The sequence below is a fragment of the Nycticebus coucang genome, chromosome 8, assembly GCF_027406575.1.
Source record: "Nycticebus coucang isolate mNycCou1 chromosome 8, mNycCou1.pri, whole genome shotgun sequence".
NCBI lineage: Eukaryota > Metazoa > Chordata > Mammalia > Primates > Lorisidae > Nycticebus > Nycticebus coucang.
The window spans coordinates 58,061,880-58,084,816 of NC_069787.1; the positions used below are offsets into that span (position 1 = coordinate 58,061,880).

The following is a 22,937-nucleotide window of genomic DNA, read 5'->3' on the forward strand; positions in this document are numbered from 1 at the left end:
TTAACAAATGGAAAAACATACCATGCTCATGGCTAGGAAGAATCAACATTATCAAAATGTCCATACTACCCAAAGCAATATATAATTTCAATGCACTCCCTATTAAAGCTCCATTGTCATATTTTAAAGATCTTGAAAAAACATTACTTCGTTTTATATGGAATCAGAAAAAACCTCGAATAGCCAAGACCTTACTCAGAAATAAAAACAAAACAGGAGGAATCACACTACCAGACCTCAGACTTTACTACAAATCGATAGTGATCAAAACAGCATAGTATTGGCACAAAAACAGAGAAGTAGATATCTGGAATAGAATAGAGAACCAAGAGATGAATCCAGCTACTTACCGCTATTTGATTTTTGACAAGCCAATTAAAAACATTCAGTGGGGAAAAGATTCCCTATTTAACAAGTGGTGCTGGGTGAACTGGCTGGCAACCTGCAGAAGACTGAAATTGGACCCACACCTTTCATCATTAACTAAGATAGACTCTCATTGGATTAAAGATTTAAACTTAAGACATGAAACTATAAAAATACTAGAGGAGAATGCAGGGAAAACCCTTGAAGAAATTGGTCTGGGTGAGTATTTCATGAGGAGAACCCCCCGGGCAATTGAAGCAGCTTCAAAAATACACTACTGGGACTTGATCAAACTAAAAAGCTTCTGCACAGCTAAGAACACAGTAAGCAGAGCAAGCAGACAGCCCTCAGAATGGGAGAAGATATTTGCAGGGTATAACTCTGACAAAGGTTTAATAACCAGAATCCACAGAGAACTCAAACGCATCAGCAAGTAAAAAACAAGGGATCCCATCACAGGCTGGGCAAGGGATTTGAAGAGAAACTTCTCTGAAGAAGACAGGCATGAGGCCTTCAGACATATGAAAAAATGCTCATCATCTTTAATCATCAGAGAAATGCAAATCAAAACTACTTTGAGATATCATCTAACTCCAATGAGACTAGCCTATATCACAAAATCTCAAGACCAGAGATGTTGGCGTGGATGTGGAGAAAAGGGAACACTTCTGCACTGCTGGTGGGAATGCAAATTAATACATTCCTTTTGGAAAGATATATGGAGAACACTCAGAGATCTAAAAATAGATCTGCCATTCAATCCTGTAATTCCTCTGCTGGGCATATACCCAGAAGACCAAAAATCACAACATAACAAAGATATTTGTACCAGAATGTTTATTGCAGCCCAATTCATAATAGCTAAGTCATGGAAAAAGCCCAAGTGCCCATCGATCCACGAATGGATTAATAAATTGTGGTATATGTATACCATGGAATACTATGCAGCCTTAAAGAAAGATGGAGACTTTACCTCTTTCATGTTTACATGGATGGAGCTGGAACATATTCTTCTTAGTAAAGTATCCCAAGAATGGAAGAAAAAATACCCAATGTACACAGCCCTACTATGAAACTAATTTGGGACTCTCACATGAAAGCTATAACCCAGCTACAACTTAACAATAGGGGGAAGTGGGAAAGGGGGGGATGGGTAGAGGGAGGGGAATCGGTGGGATCAGACCTGTGGTGCATATTACAGGGGTATTTGCGAAACTTGGTAAATGTAGAATGTAAATGTTTTGGCACAGTAACTGAGATAACGCCGGAAAGGCTATGTTAACCACTGTGATAAAAATGTGTCAAATGGTTTATGAAGTGAGTGTATGATGCCCCATAATCATATCATTGTATACAGTTATGATTTAATTAAAAAAAAAAGAAATTAAAAAAAAATAAAACAAAGAGAGGAGCTGAACCATCTAAAAAAAAAAAATAGAAAAGCAATTCACATGACAACACATTGTAAAGTCGCCTTCTCTTGTGGGAAACACAAAAAAAGAAACTGAGATCTACTCTAGCACTCCGTGAAATGCAGTGCCCACTAGCCACAGAGGCTGGTGAATGCTTAAAACAGTCCAAAGTGATTTGTGCTGTGAGTGTAAAACGACATTCAGAAGACGGGGTATTTTTTAAAAGTAAGGTGTCTTGCTAATTCTTGTATTAATTACAAATGAAATAATGATATTTTAGATATATTGGGTTAAGTAAAACATGTTATTAAAATTAACTTCACCTGTTAATTTTTCTTCTTACTTTCTTTAAGGTAGCTACTCTAAAATTTAAAGTTATAAAGCCACTTGCATTATATTAATAGCTCTGTACCAGGGAATTTTTATAAAATATCTTGGTTTTATGAAGACAAGGGAGAAGAGAAAAGGGACAAAACCATTTCTCATCCTAGACAAAGTTTTGCTGATCCTATTTGTCTGAGACTATGACAAATGACCCTAACGGGTTTGATGGATCTTAACTCATTCTCCTCACTTTGGCTGGGTTCATTGACCCATACGCCCAGCACAAAGGATAAAATAACACTTGAAGGTCATTAAAAACATCATAAAAATATGAAGGAATATTTTTATTATTTCTATTTTTTTAATTTATTTTTTATTTTTTTATTGTTAAATCATAGCTGTGTACATTAGTGCAATCGCCTGTACCCATTCTAAGATGCACCATAGATGTGGCCCCACCAATTACCCTCCCTCCGCCAAAACCTCCCCCCTCCCTTCCCCTTCCTTGGCCCTTTCCCCATAGTCTTGTGCTATAGTTGGGTTATAGTCTTCATGTGAAAGCTATAATTTAGCTTCATAGTAGGGCTGAGTACATTGGATACTTTTTCTTCCATTCCTGAGATACTTTGCTAAGAAGAATATGTTCCAGCTCCATCCATGTAAACATGAAAGAGGTAAAGTCTCCATCTTTCCTTAAGGCCACATAGTATTCCATGGTACACATGTACCACAATTTGCTAGTCCATTCGTGGGTCGATGGGCACTTGGGCTTCTTCCATGACTTAGCAATTATGAATTGGGCTGCAATAAACATTCTGGTACAGATGTCTTTGTTATATTGTGACTTTTGGTCTTCTGGGTATAGACCTAGTAAAGGAATTATAGGATCGATGGCAGGTCTATTTTTAGGTCTCTAAGTGTTCTCCAAACATCCTTCCAGAAGGAACGTATTAGTGGGCATTCCCACCAGCAGTGTAGAAGTGTGCCCTTTCCTCCACATCCACGCCACATTTCTGGTTTTGGGATTTTGTTATGTGGGCTACTCTTACTGGGGTTAGGTGATATCTCAGAGTAGTTTTGATTTGCATTTCTCTGATGATTAAGGATGATGAGCTTTTTTTCATGTGTTTGTAGATCTTGTGTCTGTCTTCTTTAGAGAAGTTTCTCTTCAAGTCCCTTGCCCAACCTGAGATGGGGTCACATGTTCTTTTCTTCTTAACATGTTTGAGTTCTCTGTGGATTCTGGTTATTAGACCTTTATCGGAGGTACAACCTGCAAATATTTTCTCCCATTCTAAGGGCTGTCTGCTTGCTTTACTCACTATGTTCTTGGCTCTGCAGAAGCTTTTTAGTTTGATCAGGTCCCAGTAGTGTATTTTTGATACTGCTTCAATTGCCTGAGGAGTCCTTCTCATAAAATATTCACCCAGGCCGATTCCTTCAAGAGTTTTCCCTGCACTTTCTTCAAGTATTTTTATAGTTTCATGTCTTAAGTTTAAATCTTTGATCCAGTGAGAGTCTATCTTAGTTAATGGTGAAAGGTGTGGGTCCAGTTTCAATCTTCTACAGGTTGCCAGCCAGTTTACCCAGCACCATTTGTTAAATAGGGAATCTTTTCCCCACTGAATGTTTTTAATTGGCTTGTCAAAGATCAAATAACGGTAAGTAGCTGGATCCATCTCTTGGTTTTCTATTCTGTTCCAGACATCTACTTCTCTGCTTTTGTGCCAGTACCATGCTGTTTTGATCACTATGGATTTATAGTACAGTCTCAGGTCTGGTAGTGTGATTCCTCCTGCTTTGTTTTTATTGCTCAGTAATGTTTTGGCTATTCAAGGTTTTTTCTGATTCCATATAAAAAGAAGTATTATTTTTTCAAGATCTTTAAAGTATGACAATGGAGCTTTAATAGGAATTGCATTAAAATTATATATTGCTTTGGGCAGTATGGACATTTTAACAATGTTGATTCTTCCCAGCCAAGAGCATGGTATGTTTTTCCATCTGTTAACATCTTCGGCTATTTCTTTTCTTAGAGTTTCATAGTTCTCTTTATAGAGATCTTTCATGTCCTTTGTTAGGTATACTCCCAAATATTTCATCTTCTTTGGCACTACTGTGAAAGGAATAGAGTCCTTGACTGTTTATTCGGCTTGGTTATTGTTGGTATATATAAAGACTACAGATTTATGGGTGTTGATTTTGTAGCCTGAGACATTGCTATATTCCTTGATCACTTCCAAAAGTTTTGTAGTAGAATCCCTAGTGTTTTCCAGATATACAATCATATCATCTGTGAAGAGTGAATGTTTGATCTCTGCTGACCCTATGTGGATACCCTTGATCACCTTTTCTTCCCTAATTGCAATGGCTAAAATTTCCATTACAATGTTAAAGAGCAATGGAGACAATGGGCAACCTTGCCTGGTTCCTGATCTAAGTGGAAATGATCTCAATTTAACTCCATTCAATACAATATTGGCTGTGGGTTTGCTGTAGATGGCCTTTATTAGTTTAAGAAATGTCCGTTCTATACCAATTTTCTTTTTTTTTTTTCTTTTTCTTTTTTTCTTTTTTTTTTGTAGAGACAGAGTCTCACTTTATGGCCCTTGGTAGAGTGCTGTGGCATCACACAGCTCACAGCAACCTCCAACTCCTGGGCTTAAGCGATTCTCTTGCCTCAGCCTCCCGAGTAGCTGGGACTACAGGCGCCCACCACAACGCCCGGCTATTTTTTGGTTGCAGTTCAGCCGGGGCCAGGTTTGAACCCTCCACCCTCAGTATATGGGGCTGGTGCCTTACTGACTGAGCCACAGGTGCCGCCCCAATATACCAATTTTCTTAAGTGCTCTGATTATGAAGGGATGCTGGATATTATCAAAAGCTTTTTCTGCATCAATTGAAAGAATCATATGGTCTTTATTTTTAAGTTTGTTTATGTGTTGAATTACATTTATAGATTTACGTATATTGAACCAGCCTTGAGACCCTGGGATAAATCCCACTCGGTCATGGTGTATAATTTTTTTGATGTGTTGTTGGATTCTGTTTGTTAGGATCTTATTGAGTATTTTAGCATCTATATTCATTAGTGATATTGGTCTATAATTTTCTTTTCTTGTTGGGTCTTTCCCTGGTTTGGGGATCAAGGTGATGTTTGCTTCATAGAATGTGCTGGTTAATATTCCTTCTTTTTCTATATTTTGGAAGAGGTTTACTAGTATCGGTACCAGTTCTTCTTTAAATGTTTGGTCAGAATTCTGATGTAAAGCCATCTGGTCCTGGGCTTTTCTTTTTAGGGAGATTTTGTATAGTTGATGCTATTTCAGAACTTGATATAGGCCTGTTCAACATTTCCACTTCATTCTGGCTAAGTCTTGGTAGGTGGCACACTTCCAGGTATTGGTCGATTTCTTTCAGATTTTCATATTTGTGAGAGTAGAGTTTCTTGTAGTATTTGTTAAGGATTTTTTGAATTTTTGAGGGGTCTGTTGTTGTTTCATCATTACCATTTCTGATTGATGAAATTAGAGATTTTACTCTTTTTTTCCTGGTTAGGTTGGCCAAAGGGTTATCTATTTTATTGATCTTTTCAAAACACCAGCTTTTGGATTTATTGATCTGTTGTATAATTCTTTTGTTTTCAATTTCATTTAATTCTGCTCTGATTTTGGTTATTTCTTTTCTTCTGCTGCGTTTGTGGTTGGAGTGTTCTTCTTTCTCCAGTTGCTTGAGATGTCCCATTAAGTTATTGACTTCCTCTCTTTCCATTTTCTTGAGGAAGGCTTGCAGTGCTATAAATTTCCCTCTTAGGACTGCCTTTGCAGTATCCCAGAGGTTCTGGTAATTCGTGTCTTGATTGTTGTTTTGTTCCAAAAATATGGTGATTTCCTTCTTAATCTCGTCTATAACCCCTGTATCCTTCAGCATAAGGTTGTTTAGCTTCCATGTTTTTGTATGGGTATGCAGGTTCCTGTTGTTATTGAGTTCAACTTTTATTCCATGATGGTCTGAGAAGATGCAAGGAATAATTTCTATTTTTTTAAATTTTCTGAGGTTAGATTTGTGACCTAGGATGTGCTCTATTTTGGAGTATGTTCCATGGGCTGATGAGAAGAATGTGTATTCAGTTGTGTTGGGATGAAATGTTCTATAGATGTCTGTTATGTCCAGATGTTGAATGCTTGAGTTTAAATCTAAAATTTCTTAGCTTAGCTTCGTTTTGGAGGATCTATCCAGGACTACTAAAGGGGTGTTAAAATCTCCAACTACTATGGAAGTGGAGGAAATCGAGTTGCTCATGTCTGTTAGAGTTTCTCTCATAAATTGTGGTGTTTTGTGGTTGGGTGCATAAATATTAATAATTGAGATCTCATCATATTGAGTATTACCTTTAACAAATATGAAGTGTTCCTCCTTATCCTTAATTATTTTGGTTGGTTTAAAGCCTATTGCATCTGCGAACAGGATTGCAACACCTGCTTTTTTCTGCTTTCCATTTGCCTGGAATATAGATGACCATCCCTTCACCTTGAGTCTAAATCTGTCTTTTAATGTAAGATGTGATTCTTGGATGCAGCAGATATCTGGCTTCAGTTTTTGTATCCAGTCCGCCAACCTATGCCTCTTTAGAGGACAATTTAAACCATTCACATTAATTGAGAGTACTGATAAGCCTTTTGAGAGACCGGTGGACATTTTTAATCCTTTTGAGGCTGTGGAAGTTGGATGATCAAGAATTTTTTGGGTGGGTTTACTTTTGTGGTGGAGAATTACGCTGGTCTTTATGGAGGATAGGTCTAAGAATTCCTGGAGAGCTGGTTTAGTTGTGGCAAATTTCTTCAACATGTGAATGTCGTTGAAGTATTTAATTTCTCCGTCATAAATGAAGCTCAGTTTAGCTGGGTACAGGATCCTGGGTTGAAAGTTATTTTGTTTTAGGAGATTAAAAGTCGATGACCATCCTCTTCTAGCTTGAAAGGTTTCAGCAGAGAGATCTGCAGTTATTCTGATATTCTTCCCCTTGTAGGTAATGGTTTTCTTTCATCTGGCAGCTTTCAGAATTAATTCTCCTTCATATTAACTTTAGTGAAATTGATTATGATGTGTCTGGGAGATGTCTTATTTGGGTTGACTCATGCTGGAGTTCTGAAACTGTCTGCTATCTGAATTTTGGAATCTCTTGGCATGTCTGGAAAGTTCTCCTTCATAATCTCATGGAGAAGAGACTCTGTGCCTTGTGAAGCCACTTCGTCACTTTTGGGGATCCCTATAAGACAAATATTGGTTTTCTTCAAATTATCTGAGAGCTCTCTGAGAGAGTGGTCTGTTTTTGCTCTCCATTTCTCTTCTTCTTTGAGGGTTTGGGAGCATTCGAAAGCTTTGTCTTCAATGTCAGAAATCCTTTCTTCTGCTTGCTCCATTCTGTTACTGAGGGATTCTACTGTGTTTCTCACATCTTTGAGGGATGCAACTTCTTGTCTCAATGTGTCAAAATCTTTGGTCATTTGGTCTTTGAATCTGTTGAATTCTTGAGATAACTTTTGGAATTCTAATTCGATCTTATTTGCTATCCAGATCCTGAATTCAATTTCTGACATCTCAGCTATTTGTTTGTGCATGGGGTCTTCTGCTGTTTCTGCCCCATTGATCCTTGGGGGAGTTGATCTACTCTGATTATTCATATTGCCAGAGTTTTTCTGTTGATTTTGCCTCATGATTGTTTTTCACCATTGCCTCTGGCTGTCCTCAGAGTTGGGGAGGTGTCTCTCCAAGATTAGACCCCAGCGGGATCACTCTATTGTTGCTGGATCTTTGTAGGGAGTGACCCTGTGTAGTTCCTCTGGGGCTGCTCTAGCTAGGGAGTTCTGGTTGTGGAAGCAGCTCCGATTTGTGACACAGCCAGATCCGGCAACAGGGCTGGGGGTCGTGCACACGGTTCTGGGAGTGGCAGGCACCCACTGACTTTGGCACAGAGAGCCCAAGGCTCCAGCAGTCTCTGGCCAGCAGAGCTCTGCGCAGAGGCAAGGAGGGCTCCAAAGGGCACACAGCCACCAGAGTCCCTGTCCAGATCAATGGGCTAGTGTGGAAGCTGGGAGGACACAGGAGGGAGGACGCAGGGTTGCGTGGCTCCCGCAGTTCCTGGTCAGGGAATGTGGAGGCCCGGTAGGTGCAGGTCACTGGTCAAGGGGTCGCTGCACAGCTCTCATGGAGGTCTGGGTGGCACCAAGCCCAGCAGTTTGAGGTTGCTATGAGCTGTTACGTCACGGCACTCTACCCAGGGCAATAGCCCAAGGCTCTAGTGTGCCAAAACTGTCTCACTCTGCCCCTAAGGATTAAGGCTGTAAGGCAGCTCAGTCCCCGCCTTTAGGCTGCTCAGTCAGTAGGTTACTTTGACCCACCCAATCCTTGCTCTGAGACCCTGAGGGCGGAGCTTGCCGGGTCAGTTCTTTCACAATGGCTTCCTGCGCCCAGCTCAGTGGCTCAGTCTGGGGTCCCAGACAAAGCCGAAAGTTCTCCACACTCCTGCTCAAGCTCTCCCCAAGGCAGTTCAACTGAGTGCCAAGTCCAAGAACACCGAAACAGTTCACAGGTAAGGCCTTTCCAGTTTGCAGTCTCACTGCTGCTTGTACTTACGGTTTGCCGGCATGATTAGGTTGATCGAACACACGCAACCACTTGCCAGTTTTCCACTGTTTTTGTCCTCCTCTTGGGGTCCAGAAGTCCCTTGCAGGCTCCCTGTATCCTCAAAGGGATGATTATAGGCAGATCCCACCGGCCAGAGATGCCTGGAGCCTTGTCTCCCCAGACTCGCTGTTCCCAGTTGCAGGGAAGCTGTTACTCGGCCACCATCTTTAATCTCTCTCTATTTTTATTATTTCTAAACAAAATAGGGAAAATTCATCATTCACATTCCTGAAGTTGAGCAACTCTACTGTAAACTTAATCAAAGAAATAAGTTGCCTCGCACGGATCTCAACAGTTTCATTTTTCTCTAATTTCTGCTTATTATCCAAGTTCAGACCACCTAAAGACTCAGAATAATAAAAGGATGTGCCACTAAGTGGAGCAAAGAGAACACAGACACCAGTGGTTCAGAAAGCGTGGTCAAAGGCCCCTCCTGTCCCTAAGACATTTTTGAAAGAACCATTATTTTCCCAATTACACTAAAATGTTATTTTCTTCTTTTCCTCTCATTCTCTCTCAAGTGTGTGGTAGAGTTTGTAAGAAGCCACACTGCAAGTGACACCACAACAGACTGAATACAGAGGCAGACATGCAAATCCAGCTGTTTTCTAATAAAGTAAATAGGTAGCTCCCTCCACCCTGCCCCCACTCTGAAGCCTGAAGGCTTGAGCTGCAGCGGTACAACCAGGCGAGAGTCTGGGAGAACTGAATTTGCTCGCTGCCGACTGGGGTCCCTGCGGCACGGAGCCCCTGCTGGCTCTGGGCTCCTGGCACTCTCCCCGCCCTCGCTCTGTGCTCTGGAGACCTGAGCGCCTGCCGTGTGGCCGGCCAGGCAGGGAACTGGGTGGAGCTGAGTCTGTTCGCTGCCCAGCGGTTCTGGGCTCCAGCCGCTCTCTCTCCACTCTGAAGCCTGGAGGCTTGGGCTGCAGCGGTGCGGTGGAGCCAAAGATTGGGAGGAAAGGAGTGAGCTTGCTACCGGTGGCTCTGAGCTCCCAACACCCCACCCCACCTACACTCTGGGATCTGGAGGCCTGTCCCCCGGGAGTCCAGATTCTTGAGGGATCTGTCAGGGCGTGGACAGTGCCCGAACTGCGGCTGGTCGGTCCTGACGCTGGGACACAGGAGTGAGGCTGGGGGAGACCCACGTCAGAGCAGCAGTTCCCTGAGGTGGCTGAAGCCATACCCCCTGCCTCCCTGGGCAACCAGAGGAGGCCACCCCTGAGTATAGGATTTGCCTGAGGTGACTCACAGACCCCAGAAACATCCAGGGTAGGGCCGACTCAGAGAACTGAGACTTCAACCCAGAGTAAGTGCTTCACTGAGGTCAAACAGAAGCCAGCTGACAATAAGTCAGAACCACTCAGCCCCACCACACCAGACAGGGCCCCAGTCTCTCAGGCTACAACACTGAACGGGCCTTCAACGAAACCCTAGGGGAAAAATGAAAGGGAGTAAAACAACCATGGGGCGGAATCAGCGGAAAAACTCCGGTAACATGAATAACCAGAATAGATCAACCTCCCCAAGGAAAGAAATGGCAGATGTAATTGAAGATCCCATTCATAAACAACTGGCAGACATGTCAGAAATCGAATTCAGAATTTGGATTGCATACAAGATTGATAAAATGGAATTAGGAATCCGAGGAGAAATTCAAAAGTTGTCTCAAGAATTTAACGAATTTAAAGACAAAACCACCAAAGACTTAGACACACTGAAGCAAGAATTTGCAGCCCTTAAAGATATGAAAAATACAGTAGAATCCCTCAGCAACAGAATGGACCAAGCAGAAGAAAGGATCTCTGACATCGAAAATAAAACCTTCGAATGCTCCCAAACTCTCAAAGAGAAAGAGTAATGGAGAGCAAAAACAGATCTTTCTGTTAGAGAGCTCTGGGATAATTCGAAGAAGGCAAATATACAAATAATAGGATTTCCGGAAAACAATGAAAATGAAAGAGAATTTTCCAGACATGCCTAGAGATTCTGAAATTTAGATAGCAGACAGTTTCAGAACTCCAGCACGATTCAACCCCAATAAGTCATCCCCCAGACATATCATAATTAGCTTCACTAAAGTCAACATGAAGGAGAAAATTCTCAAGATTATTAGGCTAAAGAAAGCCATTACCTACAAAGGTAAGAACATTAGAATGACTGCAGATCTCTCTGCTGAAACTTTTCAAGCCAGAAGAGTGTGGTCATCGACTTTTAATCTCCTAAAGCAAAATAACTTTCAACCCCGGATATTGTACCCAGCTAAACTGAGTTTCATCTATGATGGAGAAATTAAATACTTTAATGACATTCAAATGTTGAAGAAATTTGCCACAAGCAAACCAGCTCTTCAGGATATTCTCAGACCTATCCTCCGTAATGACCAACCCAATCCTCTACTACAAACGTAAACTCACTCAGAAACTCCTGATCAAACTCCAACTTCTACAATGGCGAAAAGATTAAAATTGTCCGATGGACTTTTGAAAAACTCGATACCCAAAATTTCACCAAACTTATCAATAATCTCCATTAATGTGAATGGCTTAAACTGTCCTCTAAAGAGACATAGGTTAGCTGACTGGATACAAAAACTCAGACCAGATACCTGTTGCTTACAAGAGTCACATCTTAACTTAAAAGACAAATACAGACTCAGGGTGAAAGGATGGTCATCCACATTTCAGGCAAATGGTAACCAGAAAAAAGCAGGTGTTGCAATTTTATTTGCAGACGCAATAGGCTTTAAACCAACAAAAGTAAGGAAGGACAAGAATGGTCACGTCATATTTGTTAAGGGTAATACTCAATATGATGAGATTTCAATTATTAATATCTATGCACCCTATCAGAAAGCACCTCAATTCATAAGAGAAACTCTAACAGACATGAGCAACTTGATTTCCTCCAGCGCCATAATAGTCGGAGATTTTAACACTCCTTTGGCAGTGAGGGATCAATCCTCCAACAAAAAGCTGAGTAAAGAAATTTTAGATTTAAATCTAACCATCCAGCATTTAGATCTAGCAGACATTTACAGAACATTTCATCCTAACAAAACTGAATACACATACTTCTCATCAGCTCACGGAACTTACTCCAAAATTGATCACATCTTAGGTCACAAATCTAACCTCAGTAAATTTAAAGGAATAGAAGTTATTCCATGCATCTTCTCAGACCATCATGGAATAAAACTTGAGCTGAGTAACAACAGGAATCTACATACTCATACAAAAACATGGAAGTTAAATAACCTCATGCTGAACAAAAACTGGGTCAGGGATGAGATCAAGAAGGAAATTGCCAAATTTTTGGAACAAAACGACAATGAAGACACAAACTATCAGAACCTCTGGGACACTGCAAAGGCAGTTCTAAGAGGGAAATTTATAGCGCTGCAAGCCTTCCTCAGGAGAATGGAAAGAGAGGAAGTTAGCAACTTAATGGGACATCTCAAGCAACTGGAAAAGGAAGAACACTCCAACCCCAAACCCAGTAGAAGAAAAGAAATAACCAAAATCAGAGCAGAACTAAATGAAATTGAAAACAAAAGAACAATACAACAGATCAATAAATCAAAAAGCTGTTTTTTTGAAAAGTTCAACAAAATAGATAAACCGTTGGCCAACCTAATCAGGAAAAAAAGAGTAAAATCTCTAATCTCATCAAAAATGACAAAGACGAAATAACAACAGACTCCTCAGAAATCAAAAAAATCCTTAATGAATATTACAAGAAACTTTACTCTCAGAAATCTGAAAATCTGAAGGAAATGGATTGAAAAAAACAATTAAGGACTCTATCCCATTCGCAGTAATGCCAAAGAAGATGAAATATTTGGGAGTTTATCTAACAAAGGATGTGAAAGATCTATATAAAGAGAACTATGAAACTCTAAGAAAAGAGATAGCCGAGAATGTTAATAAATGGAAAAACATACCATGCTCATGGCTGGGAAGAATCAACATTGTTAAAATGTCCATACTACCCAAAGCAACATATACCTTCAAAGCAATCCCTATTAAAGTTCCACTGTCATACTTTAAAGATCTTGAAAAAACAATACTTCATTTTATACGGAATCAGAAAAAACCTCGAATAGCCAAGACATTACTCAAAAATAAAAACAAAGCAGGAGGAATTACGCTACCAGACCTCAGACTATACTACAAATTGATAGTGATCAAAACAGCATGGTATTGGCACAAAAACAGAGAAGTAGATGTTTGGAACAGAATAGAGAACCAAAAGATGAACCCAGCCACTTACCATTATTTAATCTTTGACAAGCCAATTAAAAACATCCAGTGGGGGAAAGATTCCCTATTTAACAAATAGTGCTGGGTGAACTGGCTGGCAACCTATGGAAGACTGAAACTGGATCCACACCTTTCACCACTAACCAAGATAGACTCTTACTGGATTAAAGACCTAAACTTAAGACATGAAATTATAAAAATACTAGAAGAGAGTGCAGGGAAAACCCTTGAAGAAATTGGGTTGGGTGAGTTTTTTATGAGAAGGATCCCCCGGGCGATTGAAGCAGCTTCAAAAATACACTTTTGGGACTTGATCAAACTAAAAAGCTTCTGCAGGTAAAGCAAAAAAACAGCCCACAGAATGGGAGAAGATATTTTCTGGTTATGTCTCTGACAAAGGTTTAATAACCAGAATCCACAGAGAACTCAAACTCACTAGCAAGAAAAGAACAAGGGATACCATCACAGGCTGGGCAAGAGAATTGAAAAGAAACTTCTCCGAAGAAGACAGGCGAGCAGCCTTCAGACATGAAAAAGTGCTCATCCAGACCTCAGACTTTACTACAAATCGATAGTGATCAAAACAGCATGGTATTGGCACAAAAACAGAGAAGTAGATGTCTGGAACAGAATAGAGAACCAAGAGATGAATCCAGCTACTTACCGCTATTTGATTTTTGACAAGCCAATTAAAAACATTCAGTGGGGAAAAGATTCCCTATTTAACAAATGGTGCTGGGTGAACTGGCTGGCAACCTGCAGAAGACTGAAATTGGACCCACACCTTTCACCATTAACTAAGATAGACTCTCATTGGATTAAAGATTTAAACTTAAGACATGAAACTATAAAAATACTAGAGGAGAATGCAGGGAAAACCCTTGAAGAAATTGGTCTGGGTGAGTATTTCATGAGGAGAACCCCCCGGGCAATTGAAGCAGCTTCAAAAATACACTACTGGGACTTGATCAAACTAAAAAGCTTCTGCACAGCTAAGAACACAATAAGCAGAGCAAGCAGACAGCCCTCAGAATGGGAGAAGATATTTGCAGGGTATATCTCTGACAAAGGTTTAATAACCAGAATCCACAGAGAACTCAAACGCATCAGCAAGAAAAAAACAAGGGATCCCATCGCAGGCTGGGCAAGGGATTTGAAGAGAAACTTCTCTGAAGAAGACAGGCACGAGGCCTTCAGACATATGAAAAAATGCTCATCATCTTTAATCATCAGAGAAATGCAAATCAAAACTACTTTGAGATATCATCTAACTCCAATGAGACTAGCCTATATCACAAAATCTCAAGACCAGAGATGTTGGCGTGGATGTGGAGAAAAGGGAACACTTCTGCACTGCTGGTGGGAATGCAAATTAATACATTCCTTTTGGAAAGATATATGGAGAACACTTAGAGATCTAAAAATAGATCTGCCATTCAATCCTGTAATTCCTCTGCTTGGCATATACCCAAAAGACCAAAAATCACAACATAACAAAGATATTTGTACCAGAATGTTTATTGCAGCCCAATTCATAATAGCTAAGTCATGGAAAAAGCCGAAGTGCCCATCGATCCACGAATGGATTAATAAATTGTGGTATATGTATACCATGGAATACTATGCAGCCTTAAAGAAAGATGGAGACTTTACCTCTTTCATGTTTACATGGATGGAGCTGGAACATATTCTTCTTAGTAAAGTATCCCAAGAATGGAAGAAAAAGTACCCAATGTACACAGCCCTACTATGAAACTAATTTGGGACTCTAACATGAAAGCTATAACCCAGCTACAACTTAACAATAGGGGGAAGTGGGAAAGGGGGGGGGATAGAGGGAGGGAGATCGGTGGGATCACACCTGTGGTGCATATTACAGGGGTATTTGCGAAACTTGGTAAATGTAGAATGTAAATGTTTTGGCACAGTAACTGAGATAACGCCGGAAAGGCTATGTTAACCACTGTGATAAAAATGTGTCAAATGGTTTATGAAGCGAGTGTATGATGCCCCATAATCATATCAATGTATACAGTTATGATTTAATAATAAAAAAAATTAAAAAAAAAGTGCTCATCATCTTTAATCATCAGAGAAATGCAAATCAAAACTACTTTGAGATATCATCTAACTCCAGTGAGACTAGCCTATATCACAAAATCCCAAGACCAAAGATGTTGGCGTGGATGTGGAGAAAAGGGAACACTTTTGCACTGCTGGTGGGAATGCAAACTAATGCATTCCTTTTGGAAAGAGATATGGAGAACACTTAGAGATCTAAAAATAGATCTGCCATTCAATCCTGTAATCCCTCTGCTGGGCATATACCCAGAAGACCAAAAACCACATCACAACAAAGATATTTGTACCAGAATCTTTATGGCAGCCCTATTCATAATTGGTAAGTCATGGAAGAAACCCAAGTGCCCATTGATCCATGAATGGATTAACAAATTGTGGTATATGTACACCATGGAATACTATGCAGCCTTGAAAAAAGATGGAGACTTTACCTCCTTCATGTTTACATGGATGGAGCTGGAACATATTCTTCTCAGTAAAGTGTCTCAAGAATGGAAGAAAAAATATCCAATGTATTCACCCCTACTATGAAACTAACTTAGGACCTTCACATGAAAGCTATAACTAAGTTACAACCTAAGAACAGGGGGAAGGGGGAAAGCGTGGGGAGGGAGGGGGAGGTGCATAGAGGGAGGGGGATTGAAAGGATCACACCTGTGTTGCATCTTACAAGGGTACATGTGAGCCTTGGCAAATGTGGAATGTAAATGTCTTGGCAAAGTAACTAGGAAAATGCCAGGAGGGCTATGTCAACTAATGAGATGAAAATGGGTCAAATATTCTATGAAACACGTGTATGGTGCCCCATGATCATATTGATGTACACAGCTATGATTTAATTAAAAAAAAGAAAGAAAGTTTAAAAAAAAAATAGGTAAAACAATACCTATGTGTTGTCCTGTGAATGGCTTTTCACAGGAAAAGATAGTTTTGGAAAACATCTTTTGGTTTTTTTTTCTATTGGAAAACAGTTATTTTTCACAAAGGACTATGTCATGTATGTTAACTCTAGTGGGTTTTTAAATTTTGAAATAAGATAATAAACAAATAATTTTTAAATTTTCACTTTAAATTTCTAATACAGTAAATAGCAATAGATTGAAGCCACATAAACAAAGACTCTTTGAGGGTCTCAAAAGTCTTTAAGAAGGTAAAAGTTGAGGAATGGGGAAAACGGAGGGATAATATTCCTTTTTCAATGTCCGTTCTCGGTGACTATAGTTAATAATACTGTATTATATACTTGAAATTTGATAAAGGAGTAGATCTTAAATGTTCTCATCTCCCCCAGAAAAGGTAACTATGTGCTGTGATGGACACGTTAGCCGACTTGATTGTGGTATCATTCCACAGTATGTGCACTTATCAACTCATCACACTGTACACCTTAAATTATACAATGTTATCTGAAATTTACAGTGCAATAAAGCTGAGAGGGGAAAGAGTATAAAGGTATTCTGAGGCCAAAAAGTTTGAAAACCAGTGGTACATACACAAATCAACCTTGAAAATAGTTTTCCATAATTCAAAATTAACTGAAAACCATGGAGTTTTATATCCTTCTATTGTTTATTTTATGTAAAAAATATGGTCCCACCGCATCTCAGTCCCCTTGCTCACGATGCTCCCTGTAACACACGCTTTCTCCCCTGACAATCATATGGTACATAACTTCTGCTTGCCCACCACAGTCTCAGTGGTTTGGCCAGGGTTATGTGTCAACCATTGGTGATTAACTGTAATTGCATCACCTTCTCAGCCTCCCAGGAAGGCATCTGAGTGACTTATAATAAAAATGGTCTTAGGTTCTCTTCAATTTATTTTGTTAAACCACTTATAAACATGGGTAGCTTAGTAACAGCAACAAATTACCTGCAGTTTAGCTCATAATTCACAACTACTCATATATGAGTGCACATTAGACACAAAACACATTTTCAGTTGGTTCAAATTCACTGATTAAAATATGACACAGCCATACTTCATCATTAAACACCAACTAGAAACTATATCTTGAAGTGTATCCATCCAACATTTATTATAATAAATAGATATTTAAACCCACTGTAAATGGCATAGCTGAGAAAAACTTTCATGACTTCAGTGTAATTAAGTATTGCTAACATTTGACCCATCTTACCGTATCCTTTCCAAGAAAAAAGATTCAGTACTCACATGTCCCCTTCTTCACCAGGGTGACCAGGTAATCCATCGAAACCCATCTCTCCCTGACAAGATAAGAAATCAAAATAAATAACTTGAACTCTAAATTCTTTGTTTCTCATATCTATGAAAAATTAAAATTATTACTGATAGATATCCTTTGCTCACTGAGTTGACATTTTTGTTGAGAATCTACTAAGTATTAGGCACAAGGCTCAGAGATAGATAGAAACAAATATTCTTGGCCTATGTTACAGTGAAAATGGGAATACCAGTTTCTTAATAGTCAGTACATTGAACTATTATTTTCTAAAAATGCTTTTAAAGCCATTCTACTATAAAAATCCAAACCAAGCCTAATTTCTAGTTACAAGCTTAAGGAAAACTATTACTCTTGAAGAGTGTTTGGACCTTGTTTTACAAAACATTTGCAAGCAAAGGTCTTTCTGCCCATATTACTGATAATGTTTGTTTATTTCTGTATGACTCAGCTATCCAGTTTCTTCTTTTTTAACTTCTTCTTACATATCTAAACACACAACCCATTTCCTCCCAAGAAAGTTTGGGCTTGCTATTTTATAACCAGATGTTTTTATTTAGTCTAAAAACTGGTCAATGAGATCTGGAAAGCATATTTTATTTGTGATCAACCGAGATATGAAAGTGGATGCAACAAACTACTGAATTCTAATAAACAGAAAGAGCAGAGAAGTCAAAAATTTTAAACATTTCCATCTTTGACCTTTGAGGCAAGGTCACCGAGCAGCCAAAATTAATAAATAAATAAGTCATACACATGTTGGGAAGCTCCCAAACATGATTTTCTTATTCTCTAACCTGATATTAAAGAACAATATGAGGAGAGAAAAATCTAATGCTAAGGTATAACTATAATTTGTTTTTTAAGGTAATTATAAACAATACTAGTCTAAATAAAAAAAATTTATCTCCAAAGCCATATAGAACTCATTCCAATTCCTCCGTGATAAACCTTCCGAAGATAACATGTAAAACAATGGCCCAAAGACAATGATTTGACTCCACCTTCCATAGAGTTTGTGATTACACCCCTGTCATAAAACTGTCCTCCTTGTGAGAATGAAACCTGAGCTAGCCCTGGATATCTGCAGAACATTACTAATAAAGTGTTAAGTTGTAACTTTCCCATCGGTTAACCTGGAGTTACCAGAAATGCAAATTAACTGCTATATGAAACTAGTGATTATATGCTATAAAAAAGAATGCTTTTTTGATGCTATAAAAAAGAATGCTCCATAGAAAGGAAAGAGGCACTTAACTCCTCTAAAGAAGCAGATTTTGGACAAGTGAGCATTTGTTACCTAAGTGATAAATTCTGTACAGTGGTAGAATTTGTGACATTGTTTGTCAAATAAACATAAGTAGGCAGCATAATATGGTGTAAAGAATACAGGATTTGGAATCAGGTAGACAGAGAGGGTAAAATCCCAAAAGCCTCTTCACAACTGCAATTTGAGGAAAGTGGTGTTGCCTCTCTGAGCCCCAATTTCACAAATATAAAATAACATCTACTCAAAGAGGGATTTATTTAACAATGCAATCAATGTAACCTGGTTTCTTGTACCCTCAATGAATCCCTAACAATAAAAAAGAAAGAAAGAAAAAATAATAACATCTACTCAAAGGTTTATTAAGAGGATAAAGTTAGAAAATGTTGTTAAATATATAACACAGATCCTGGTGTGCAGTGGTTATTGAAATATCATCTCTCTCCCTCCCCCTACCCATACCCAGCCAATTCTTACCTTCCTCCCAGGACTCCCAGCATCACCTCTGTGCCCATCTTCTCCAAAACACTTTGCATACGTATTGCAGCATGTTCTTGCTACAACTGGGTCCTGGAAAACAGAATCTATACCCGATACGATTTCCTTCATCTGTGTTAGCCTGCATCACATTATACACTAAGAAAACAAAATTCTCTCAATGTTTTTAAAATTATCGTAATTGGAAGGACCTAGTGAAGGATGGTGTTCTTAAAAAGTGCTTACAAGTTGCTTCAGTAAGACAGTTGGGAGGGATCGCAGCGTGATGCTCAAAGGCTGCTTATAGGCAAAACCTCTGCCAAACTCTAGCTCATGGAGCTCTTCTAAGTTAGGCATACCTTCCAGGCCACTGACTACAAGTCCAGACAATCCTTCAAAATTTCAATAGGTGGGACATTTATTAGATTTATTAGATTTATTTGCATGTATTTTGAATGGTCTGTCTGTCTCAGTCCCATCATGCCATCATCCCATATCCTTCAATTGTCTTTTTTTAAGACTGCATTTTTGTTAACATCTAATTTTGAAAATTAGTTCATGGCATGTCTCGCTGAAGAATTTAGTCTGAGGCTGGGCACAGTGGCTCACACCTGTAATCCTAGCACTCTGGGAGGTCAAGATGGGTGGATCACCTGAGCTCACGGTTTGAGACCAGCCTGAGCAAGAGAGAGACCCCGTCTCAAACAATGGCCAGGCTTTGTGGTGGGTAATTACAGTCCCAGCTACTTGAGAGGCTAAGGCAAGAGAATCACTTGAGCCCAAGAGTTTGAGGTTGCTGTAAGCTATAATGCCATGGTACTCTACCGAGGATGACAAACTAAGACTCTGTCTCAAAAAAAAAAAAAAAAAGAATTTAGTCCAATACCTTCTAATCTCACCAACTGAAAGTTAAGCAATTAAGTGGAACCACAAAGGACCATGATAGCTCTCTTATAGCTCCCATTTTGTTATGGTTTTTGACCTTTATTGTATTAAGTTAAATCTTTTTAAACCTATCCCTTGTGGTTTACTCTTAGAAATTGTGGCAGTCATTGTGGCTATTTACAAATACTCTGGCTCCTCTCCTTAAGGGATAGGATTATATTTCTTTGGGAAAGTTATAAACTCTCATTGAACCACAACTCCTTACCTGTAAAATATTATCTATCTCATGAAAGTTAAAAGTGGCCATATGGCTCACTCTGGTCAATGAAACATGAGCAGGAGAGATGTGTGTCACTCCTGGGAGAAATTGTAAGAGGAATGCACTATTTGCCTTATTTCCTTTCCCCTGACACAGCAAGTACAGCAGCATCTGTTCGGATAGACCCTCCTGGGGTCTTTGAGTGATGAGCAGAAGGCATGAGATGAATACATTCTAACTACTATAAATCCCTGAGTTGTGAAGGTTGTTATTGATACATAATCTAGCCCATCCATCTAATGTAGGCATTAAGAGATCATCTGGATTTGTCCACAAAGCAGAGAAAAAATGAATGAGGACTCTGGAAATTCACATAGAAATCACAATGTTCATTGAATTTTAGAACAAATATTATTGTTAATAATTTGAACAGTAAATTCATGAGACAGGCATAGAAATCAACTTTTTGTTATTGAAAACAATTGTTTGGCAATGTGGCTAAAAGTTGTGTACATATGTATTTTTTTCCTTAGAGACAGGGTCTCTTTCTATCATTCTGGGTAGAGTGCAGTAGCAAGATCATAGCTCACTACAATCTCAAACTCCTGGGCTCAAGTGATCCTACTGTCTCAGCCTCCCAAGTAGCTGGGACTTCAGGTGCACACCCCACACTCACTAGGCTTTTTACATTTTTTTGCATAAACAGGGTCTCCTTAGGTTACCCAGGCTGGTCTCAAGCACCTGTCCTTAAGCGACCCTCTTGCCATAGCTTCCCAAAGTGCTGAGATTACACGCCTGAGCCACCACATCCAGTCTCATAGTCTTAATTATTCTTTAAAACTAAATTCCTGGACGAAATTGCCACTGCCAGGTGGGCAAAGTTTACAGTCTTGTGTTGCATACTTCCAAATCTCTTTCAGAAAAGTTGTAACAATGTAAACTTCCAGTGGAAATTAAGTTGGAAGCAAAGTTTCATAAAAAAATATTTCAGCACATCATTAACCAATGAAAAAATCATCCCTAGCAGAATGTGTTGAATATACTCTACTGAGAAAGGAGAAAGGTATAGGGAACTTGAATAAGTCCAGCTGTTGGTTGTTTGTTTTGAGTTTGGCCTAAAATGGGAATGGTTAAAGCCACTGCGTACAGTTGAACCAGTTGTACTACACAAGGACAACAGCTGAGAGAGCTAATGCATGTCCCCATCCAGCCAGCACACCCCTCCAGCAGCCCATGCACAGCCTTGCATCCTCCCAGTATATTGGGTGACTTTTTCCAATTTCACAAAGATCATATAGATTAGCAGAGGAACCCTTGGAGCTGGAGAAGGAGGAAGAATTGGAGAGCAAAGATGGGGGAAGATGGGGGAATCAGAGCAAAAAGCAAGGTCTAGATTCAGGATGACCCCAGAGTTTAGGGGAAAATGATATATGGACCCCTGGTGGGCCTAAAAGCCCCTACTCATCATTGAAGAGCTGTGCCTTCAATCTCTCATCCTCAGAAGCTAGTCATGTCAGTCAGAAGACTCTTGGTCAGTGTTGGGGACTTTGAGGAGAGTGGTTTCTCAGCCTCAAACAATCCCCTGGGCACTGAGCTTCTCCCATGAGCAGGCGCACAGGAAGCTCCGCAGGGCCAAGAGCCACCTGGTGAGCTGAAAGAGAGTCTCGCCCCATGGGAGGAGTGAGGTCCCTCCATGCACTCACCTCTGCTACGCAGAAGCTCTGATGTCCTCCTCAGTCTCTCTAAATCATCATCCCATCCATCTGTAAATACTAAAAGGACCTGTTGTTTATGAGAGACAGGGGTGGGGGAACCAGAGAGGGAGATACGAGGGAGGGGAGAAGGAATGGAGAAAGTAGGCGCCATAAATTACTTTCTTTCTTTCTTTCTTTCATTCTTTCTTTCTTTCTTTCTTATTTTTTTTTGAGACAGAGTCTCACTATGTCACCCTTGGTAGAGTGCCGTGGTGTCATAGTTCACAGCAACCTCCAACTCTTGGGCTTAAGAGATTCTCTTGCCTCAGCCTCCCAAGTAGCTGGGACTACAGGCGCCCACCACAACGCCCGGCTATTTTTTGGTTGTCATTGTCAGTGTTGTTTGACAGGCCTGGGCCAGGTTCAAACCATCAGCTCTAGTGTATGTAGCTGGAACCCTAGATGCTGAGCTATAGGCATCAAGCCAAATTACATATTTCTTAAAAATACAAGAGTGAGTTTTTCTGGTTGTGCTCACCCTTTCACCCTATTCCTTTTCACTCATTCATTTATCACACATTCATTTTTATTTCAACTTCCCCCTCCCCATGAGCAAAAAAGAATTTAACAGCCTTAACGCATTCGCTTAAAAATATCTTCAAAAAATTCTTACAATATCCATCTTTATCAACACAAAAATACAAAAGTATTAACAGAGGTGTGTGCATGCATGCAGGATGCACACAGTAGAGGAGGGAGAGAGAAAGAGACGTGGAGGGTGGTTATTGTTATTCTCTGTTACATTTTGTAATACATTTTCTACCATTAAAATGTATTTACTCTTAAAAATTTTTAATTTCAAACATGAATGATATTACTCGATAAGAAATCCATTGGGATGCATAATTAAAGGAAAACCTAAAAGTAAGTTATAAAGTTTGGGTATATAATTTCCTAATAAACACCAGATGAAATCTTCCCATCTCTGTGGACTTTTGTGGGTTTATGATTCATAGGCAGAA

The 22,937-nt window shown here is 39.6% G+C and overlaps 1 protein-coding gene across 1 annotated transcript in view; it reads right to left on the minus strand.

The window, feature by feature from the left end:
* LOC128591338 (collagen alpha-4(VI) chain-like) overlaps positions 1-22,937 on the minus strand; it is a 139,090-nt gene that overhangs the window by 89,854 nt on the left and 26,299 nt on the right. The window contains 4 exon segments of the mRNA XM_053598826.1: positions 17,302-17,358; positions 19,078-19,170; positions 19,324-19,469; positions 21,925-22,003. Of these exon segments, the coding sequence (XP_053454801.1) occupies positions 17,302-17,358; positions 19,078-19,170; positions 19,324-19,469; positions 21,925-22,003 (375 nt within the window).